General features: G+C 32.5%; 1 protein-coding gene across 5 annotated transcripts in view; it reads right to left on the reverse strand.

Annotated features, from left to right (window-relative positions):
* Positions 1-7,968, reverse strand: part of DMXL2 (Dmx like 2) — a 79,838-nt gene extending 71,870 nt beyond the window's left edge. For all 5 annotated transcript variants that reach the window (XR_002126483.1, XM_019664865.1, XM_019664856.1 and 2 more), the window contains exons 1-5: positions 7,794-7,968; positions 5,913-6,096; positions 3,904-4,078; positions 1,122-1,361; positions 62-333 (exon numbers count right to left, since the gene is read on the reverse strand). Coding sequence is in view for 4 of the 5 variants with exons in the window: in XM_019664865.1 (XP_019520410.1) it covers positions 62-333; positions 1,122-1,361; positions 3,904-4,078; positions 5,913-6,096; positions 7,794-7,942 (1,020 nt within the window). In the remaining variant the exon portion in view is untranslated. The remainder of the gene's footprint in view (positions 1-61; positions 334-1,121; positions 1,362-3,903; positions 4,079-5,912; positions 6,097-7,793) is intronic.
* Positions 7,969-9,524: the final 1,556 nt, after the last annotated feature.

The raw sequence follows: 9,524 nt of genomic DNA on the forward strand, positions 1-9,524 counted from the left end.
TATATATATATATATATATATATATATGAAATGTAATAATTATTTTATCAATAAAATATACCTGGACTTGTCTAAATATTCCAGGATTATATTCATCCAAATACTTTATGTGCCACACTAAAAAGGTACCATCTACAGGGTGTATAGTAAAAAGCATGTCAGGATTCTTATTCCATTCAGTTAGGAGCATTTCAATCTTCCGATCAAGCAGGACGGTAGGCAGTGGCATTGATGCACTAGGTCGTGAATAGGTCCTAGGACTTCCCTCTCGTTCTCCATCTTCATGCTCTGATGATCCTGTACCTGCCTCAGATTCTCTGTCCAGGGATAACTCTAAATCAGAAAATAAATTTATCAATACATACTAATAATACTATAAAAATTCACTGACTTACTAGACTATAAATAAATAGCATATCATCTTTATAAACTATATATCCCTTTTCTAATTTATGGTCAAGAAAAAAAAACAAAGAAGGAAACTTTTCTGGTCTGAACTCAATATTACTATATTTCTTACTTTTAGATAAAATCAAAATTTCATTCACACATTCATTATTATTACCATTAGCAAAACCTGTTCTCCAAAAAAGTATACGGCTTCCCAAGTAACGTAGTATTCATCAGAACCAATATGTTATAACAAAGCATATAGTTAAATGATAGATGGTTCATAGTAAATGGTCAGTATTTGTGGAATGAATGGAAAAGTCAAAAGGAAAAGAGAGCAGGAAGGATTACAAACTAAAAGTGACACTATAAAAACTTGTGACTTAGGGGGCCAGATGGACTCATGTCCTGTTGGGGAGACCACTTCATAGTCGGTGTAGAGGCCTGACCACCGCACTGTATTTCTGAAACTGATGTTGAATAAGATTATAATTATATATACATTTAGTCTCGGGACATGGAATAGAGAGGGGGAATGGAATCAATGGAATTGTAATAGATAAGCATGGTATCGGGGGTGGAAGGGCAATACATGGGGGGAGGGGGGTTGTTACTCTGTGAGGGTGAAAAGGGTAACTATTGCATTGTTCTGTACACCTGAAACTAACAACAAAAAATAAAAAAAACTTGTGACCTTAAAAAACAGAAAAATCTTAACACAGGATACTAACCATGGTCTAATTTCATATGTAAACCCCTCTCTCTTTCCTCCTGTGAACGCTCCTCATCTTCTCTATCTGTATCGTCAATTTCATGATCTACCTGCTTTTCAGAAATTTTTCTTAACTGCTGCATAAATATTTCAGTAGATGATGTAAAATGAAATTCCTTGTTGTTTAACCAATGAACTACAAAGCCCCCATTTCCATCATCAATGTTAAATACAGTGCCAACCAAGACATTTGGAATATCTGTGAAAACAAAAAAGGTAAGATTTCAATACAAATTTTTAATGTATTTAAAAATATTACAAGTGATTATAAAGACCAATTCTATACTTACACAGAAAAAGTCAACATAACTCTAGCAGGATTTGTAAAAACTTGAATTTAATGATAAATGTAAATATTAAGAACTAATGGCACAGACTTATATGGAATTAAATTACTAATTTAAAAACCAAATACACCAAAAGTATGAACTTTTATTGAACTCTGGTTTAGGGATGGGGGAACAGAAAGATAAAACAGAAAAGCTACTATAAAAGACATTTTTGAGACAACTAGAAAAATTTTAATTTAAATATGAACTAAATATTAGAGACTATGGAATTCTAATTTTATTAGATGTAATAATGATATTGTGTGATTATGTGAAAGAATTTCCTTACTCTTTGGAAATTTTCTTACTCAAGAAAACATGAGCGATAATTTTTTTGAGACTGAGAGACTAATTTGGACAACTGGGAGACAGACTATTCTAGATTAAAGGAATTTAAAGAGAAATGACAATCACATGCATTAAAAAAATCTATACTTTAATATGAACTATATACTAGATGATATTATTTTCTCTATGTTCCTTGCATGTGATAACAGTATTGTGGTTAGGGAGGCAACTCCTCTTTATATTACAGGACACATCTTGAAATACTTATATAATGTAGTAAAATATTTAGGAGATGAAGGATAACGTTGGTGACAACTTTGCTTTGAAATGGCTAAGCCAAAAATAAGGACATAGGAACAACATAAATATGGGCAGAAGAGGAAGAATAAAAGCATCCATGATAGGATGTTAACTGCTGAATCTGGGTAAAGTGTATAAGGGTATTTGTTGTACTATACTTTCAGCTTTATTGCAGGTTCAAAAATTTTTCCCCACAAAAAAGGTGGAGAAGAGGAAAATTCCTACAATACAAGAGTTTTTGCATTTGCATCAATTTGGTAAACTGAAATGTTGTATTTACATATAGCATATACAAATATACAAATCCATGATGTTAAATATTTTTTCAAAATGATGAACATATCCAGTCCTTAGACTCAAATGATAAGACAGAACACCTATCCACAGGGAACAATCCTATGATCCTATTCCAGTTTGATTAGAATAGTGTATACAGTTAATAAGCGAAGCTTTCTAATATGTGTTGAATTTACTGCATACTATCACTAATTGCATTTTGTTTAAAGTTAGATCATCACAGTCAATAACTAAGATAAAATTGTTTTAAAAAGGTTAAAAATTTATAAAAATCTAAAACCACCAATGTTTTAAAATAAGTTAATATTATAAAGACAATCTTAGAATACAATCAAGATTTCAGATCAGAAAGGATAATACAGGCAAAATAACATTTAATCAGCTAGCACAGCACTGTCCAACAGAAATATAATGCAAACCACAAATGCCACAGTTAATTTTCATTTTAGTAGCCACATTATAAAAGGTAAGAAGAAACAGGTGAACTTAATTTTAATAATATATTTTTATTGATGCAATATATGTAAAATATTATCATTTCAACATGTAATCAATATTAAATAAAATTATTGAGAGATCTTACATTCTTCTATTGTACTAAGTCTTAGAAATTTGGTGTGTATTTTTTAGCATATCTCAATTTGGACTCGCCACATTTCAAGTACTCAAATAGCCACATGCAGTTAGCAGCTACCTTACTGGATAGCACATATCTAGAGCCACTGCTACAATGGGGGGGAGGCATCCTAAAGACCATTCTTTTGGAATTTTATTTACTGAATGTCACCTTTTATAAACAAGCAATTAAAAATAAAATTCTCTGCACTCTGAAACAACAGACTTCCATTTCAATAAAACATGACTATAACTTTATATAACTATAGTTCTACCTACAATGTAACATGAAATTTACAGGCCTTCTCATGTTTTTCACGCAAAAAGAAAACAATGCCTTCAATAGAGCTTTTAAATGTGCTTTTGCCAACACTGAACTTGCTTAAAAATACTTCTCAATCACATGAGGAAAAGAGCAAAAAGAAAATACCAAAGTCGGAAGAAAAAATATCTTTCCCTAAGTGTAGGACAAGAACGTCTATGGGAAGAAGAAACAAGACATGCTGAAATATAATAAAAACCATGCAAAAATATATTTAGCTAAAGATATAAAGAAGAGTTGAGAAGAATAACAATGAAAATATAAAAGAGAAGGAAATCACACTAATTAACCAGGCTGCCATCACTTGTGTCCCCAGGTTGAACTAACAGCTCAATTTACTTAGAGCCCTTGCTATGTTCTAGATATAGGTGCTCCAAAATTCTTATTTGAAGTTATTCCCTGAGAATCATATAGTCTATGTTTAAGAAATGGTACCTTATATTATATTCCTACTCCAATCAAGAAGTATTTTAAAAGAAAACATGGAATATTAACAAAAAATAAACAACATGTTTTAAAAGTCGTCCCACTTTTCTATTTACTTACCTATTTCAGTGTATTCATAGAAAGAAAACTTTACTATCCTTTACCTGTGGCAGGATTGATGCTCGCTGCAATGTGAAAATGGCACAGTGCATTTGCATGGTGGGAAATGTGTCTTTGAACTTCATGCGTTGCCATCAGGTCAGGCATTAATTCGTTGTGGGTTACAAGAACAGAGGACCTCCTTTGTCCTTTTCTTAAATTTTTCAAATGGTGTATTGTCTAAATTAAAAAAGTAATTGCTAAATTCAACTCTTGAAAGTCTAACAGGTGCCAATCTAAGTACTTTTATTTTAAGGATTTTTATGATTTTTCTCTCTGAAAAACCTGATCATTTTAAATCAAAGTCTCTTAACTACACTAGAACAATTCAGAATATATCCTCCATAGTTCTTGAAATTAAAAAAAAAATGTATTACAGTAAAAGACTCATTGCCATTAATCCCCCTCAAAATACTCCGCCTCGCTTCGAACACACTTATCCCATCGTTCTTGCCACTTTCTGAAGCAGGTTCTGGAAGTCGTCTTTCATGAGTGTCTTTAGTTGGGCTGTCATGGCTGCCTTGATGTCATGAATCGATTCAAAACGTTTACCTTTCATGGTCATTTTGACTTTGGGGGAAGAGCCCAGGTCGCATGATGCCAGATTTGGTGAATAAGGCGGATCGGGACACACCATAATGCTTTTCTTTGGCAGAAATAGTCATATCACAAGCGATGTAGACATGGAGCATTGTCATGATGGAAGATGAAATAAAGACACTTACGAAAGAGGACTTCCAGAGCTGTTTCAGAAAGTGGCAAGAATGATGGGATAGGTATATTCGAAGTGAGGGGGAGTATTCTGAGGAGGATTAATGCAAATGTGTCTTTTACTGTAATAAATGTTTTTATTTAAATATTCACCATACATTTTGATCACACCATGTATGTTACATAAGTATATATAAATTATTGTAACTATGTAGTAAATTAAGTGCTTTGTCCCACTAAATTTCAATCACTATCAAACAAAATAAAACTTTAACTGTTTTGACTTCTGCTTTTAATTTCATTAATGCTTTATAAATGTTGAGGAAGAAAATGTATAATTAGTGCCCAATCACAGCTACTTTCAGAGCAGGCCTACTTTATTTAAAACTTTTAAGGACCACATCCTTAGCCAAATCCAAAAATTTTTTTGCTTGTTGAAACAGCATAGCCATTTTGTCTATGCAACCATTAAACTATTACTGTACATGTACAATGTAATAGTATAATAAGCAAATGTAGAGATATTTCTAAACATTAAGTATAAAAAGCAAGTTATCAAACATTAAAATATAACCTCAATCTTGTAAATACAATAAGCATATATTCTCTGTGTAATAAAAAGTGACATGAAAAATTAAGAAAATTAGTAATCTAGGTTTACTAAAATAAATTTCTGATAATTTTCAATAATGTGTTTACCTCATTTTAGTCCCTAATCATAATGGAATCAACAGATTATAGTATATTATAAATAATCTAATTTCTTAGAAAGCACTTTTATTTCATATGTACTACACTTAAAAACTGGAAAATTATTTCACTTTCAAAATATTAAACCATGGAAATTGTAAAGCAATTACATAAGTTCACGTGTATCTATTATCTTAACATTGTCTTTATTCTTAAGGATCAAAATAATCATTTTTAGTTTGAACAAAAGTAAATTTTAAGCCTCATGAAATAAAAGCAAAATATTTTAATTATGCAAATATAAAACAACCTTTACATGTTTTACTAATCAAAGCTGCTTACTCCTATAGATTTTCACATTTGACACACAAAATTAAAGAATTAAAAGTATATTATTTACCTAGACTACTTGTCTGAAATTATTACTACACATATTTGGCTTCTATTATAAGTGGCATAAAATGAGTCATCTAACAAGCATAAAATAAGTGAGAATTCCTTGCTATTAATTTTATCATTACATGTACCATGTGCACTCTCTGCATCTGTTTATGAATTCCTACCAGACATATACATCTCCAAAATTCAATTACCATCTTAAATAATATAGTACCTCAAGAGCATGCTGTATTCTGTCTTTGTGTCTTCCAGCATGAGTAAGGTTGCTGGCAATGCTGGAAGTGGTAGTCTCACAAATCTGCTCACCCAAAAGACAGTCTTCTGGTAATAAGGTTTCTGCCCACAGCCGGCAGACACCATCATGGCATGAAGTCAGTAACACATTACAGACAGAACCTCTAATGACAAAGAGAAATAAAGCAAAGTTACTGTGAATATCAACACCATCAATTAAAGGCTGTTAGTATCTTGTTCTTCACGTATAAAGATGACATTGGTACAAAATTAACAATATAATCTATGTGTACTTATTTTTCCAATAATAGCAACGGATTTCCACTATTTCATACTCTCATCAGACTCCATTTATTGCCTGCTCATATTTGCAAAGATATAGGGCTGCAATCGGTGACCAGGAAACAGGAGCAACCTAACTGTCCCTGACACTCACCTTAAATCACTAAAATCATGCCATGAACAGCTAAGCTAAATGACAGTATAGCGTGCTTCCAATTGCTTTAGAGATAACATTGTATGGAAAAAAATGGTCAATCAAAGAGCCTGAAATCATACACAGTATTGCTGTGAACATCATAAAAATTAGGACATGATCTTGACAAAGGAAACAGAAATTAATGCCCAATTACATACATTCTGCTTGAAAACTAGGCTCTGGAGGAATATTAGTATCATCTAAACAAAACAAACTGAACAGTAAAAGAAAAGCTAATCATTGCAAATTACAGAATGACCTTAATAAAAGATCATTAAAAGGAATTAAACTATATGGTTTATGGAAGTAGTTGCATCATTTTGCATCATCCCTCTTATAATCTAAATGGTTACAAATAGGTAAACAAATGAGCATCTTATAATAAAACTGTAAGAATATAATTTCAAACTATAAGTCAATTTCCATTAAGTTAAAATAAGCAAAAATGTCACTGCATGAAGTAGCTGAACTGCTCATTATGAAAGAAAAAAAATCATTCTCCCTTTTAAAAAATGCTTACATAGAATCTGAGTCAAAGGTAAAGTGTTTTGCAAATTTTTCAAAAGATGCCAATGACTTAAGAATAAACCTTCTATTTAGATTCCAAAACTGTATAAATTCCCCATGTTATCATTTACTGAGCACCTCTATAATGGGTGATGTATTTCCCATCAGTTGTAAACAGTTCTCAGATATATTTAGCAGATACAATAAACCTCCCTCAAGAATGAATACAGATTTCTAAGCAAGCTCTTTTAGAATTGAATGTGTAATACAGGAATCATTTGTATGGGCTGTTTTGTAGTTTACGTAATCTTATAAATACTTTCAAAAGATGCTGTAACAATAAGGAAAATTTTACAATAATAAATCCTTTGAGGAGGTTCTGTTGATAGCCCTAAGAAAAACCTGGAGACTTTATTTACTATATATGATGTGCTTTCCCACCATGAGTGTTATTGACAGTTTATTACTATTTTATTTCCTCTCAATGTGTGCTTTCCTGTTACTTGCAAACATTTCCTTCCTAGAATCTTCTACTACTGCTGCTAACAATACCAGCTACGTTGCCTGAGCACATACTATGTGCAAAGGCCTGTACTAAGCATTCACATGCACTAACACGTTTGAGCCTCACAACAACTCCGTAAGGTAGGTACTATTACTTTCCTCATTTTACAGAGAGAAAAACTGAGGCATAGAAAGAAATGCAGTCAAAAGCTCATGAAGCTAGTACCAATGGCAGGATCTGCATTCAGGCAGTTGTCACCAGAGCCTATGCTCTTAACTGCCACCAGTCAACGCAGTAAAAGGACCTGTTTTCCACTACCCTTATAAACATATAAGTATACAAACTGAAGTTATATGAAACATTTCTCTAACCTGGGCATATACTTGCTAGTTTTACGCCAAGAAAAACCTGTCACAGTTCGAGGATGTGCCAAGTAAACAAAGGAAAATTGGGTAGACGCCTGTCTCCTTTTCGTTTCGTGATGATCCTGAGGTATAATTGAAGACTTCCATCCAGTCATAGGATACCATACTTTCAAAAGACAGTCGTCCTGCAGAAATACATAGGTCAATATAAAATTAATCTGTACACAGACAAATCAGTATTTAAGTGGTTTGAAGAGGCTTTAAAAATTAAACTATAAAAATATTAAGCTATATATAAAAAACTGTGTGACCTATATACAGTACAAAACCAAGTCTAAAATGGTCTTTATTACTCTAAAGAATACTATTCTTGAAAAATACATGGACCATTTGCTCATTTTAAATCTTCTTTGCATAATGGTGATTTTCAAATACAGGTTGATGCCAACTCCACCACTGAAACATACATGGATAACTGCAGAGAAAAGATTCTGAAACCAGATGCTAGCTCCTTGGATAACATAAAGAATAAGAAAGATCCCATGTTATCAGTCACTGGTACCATCCTTTCCTTTTTGAAGGGATCTGTAAGGGTGAAACAACCCCTTTATAAATATGAATTGTTTCTTATTCTAAGTCAGGAATCAGCAAACCTTTCCTATAAAGTTAGGCCCTGTGGACCAGAGAGTCTTGACACAGATTCTTCTTGATTTTGTCTTATAACCCTTTAGAAATAGAAAAACCATTCTTAGCTCATGGGCCACAGTTTTCGGACCCCTGCTCTAAATGATGAGACTGTATATAGGTAGTTGTTTAAAAAAAGTAGACATATTTATATTTGGGGGGAGGGGGGGTTGATCAGCCAATCCTTAAATAACCAAAACACTGAATTAAGTAACAGAGATGCATCCTCAAGAGGAGGGAAGCTTCGGGGAACATTCTGCAGCCTTCTCCTTCCCTTCCTGCCAAAATCACCCTCCTCAAAAATTCTTCTCATCTTAGTCCTTAGAAAGCCCAGTTTTTTACTCAAAGGGGTAATCCTCTATTAAAGAAAATTTTTTTTGGAGTAAACAATATTTTAAATCACTCTCAAATTTTACAAAATAACCAATTGTTACAGAAAGTGTTCTGATATACCCTTTATAAACATAAAATTTAAACAAAGAATAATTCTTGACCTGAAGATTTAATCAGGTATAACTTAAGGGGATAAAAGGTTCTTTAATAGGTAAGACTTTATTTAAGCGCAAATAAAAAGTCGAAATACTCTTAAGCCCAAGAAAAATTTAATTTACCATACTTATAAAAAACAGATTTACCACCAAAAGTGCTCAATGAACTATACTATTAAAAATCCTGAAGGTAATTGGATTTGAGTCCCACAACACCTAAACTGAAATGCTGTCATGTGTAGCAGAGGCGGTGGAAAAGGCCTTCTACTGGTAGATCACACAGTTACCATCTGTTTCATCAAGTCAGAAAAACTTGACTTTATTAACAGAAGCAGAACAGACTGTGGGGGGAAATGCCAACATTACAAAGTTAGTTTCTGTTCTATTGATCAAGAGGATCTTAATTTTTTGTGATATTGTATCGAAAATGTGAGGAAATAATAAGGTTTTAAAATTCATGACACATTTTACTAACCCCCAAAGGACTTTTACCCATAAGGCATTCTTATCTTTCCATAAGAACTATGAAACGCTTAGCTTTTAGAATTGAATATACGAAGCTTAG

Source organism: Hipposideros armiger, unplaced genomic scaffold (assembly GCF_001890085.2).
Source record: "Hipposideros armiger isolate ML-2016 unplaced genomic scaffold, ASM189008v1 scaffold_12, whole genome shotgun sequence".
In the NCBI taxonomy this organism is placed as follows: domain Eukaryota; kingdom Metazoa; phylum Chordata; class Mammalia; order Chiroptera; family Hipposideridae; genus Hipposideros; species Hipposideros armiger.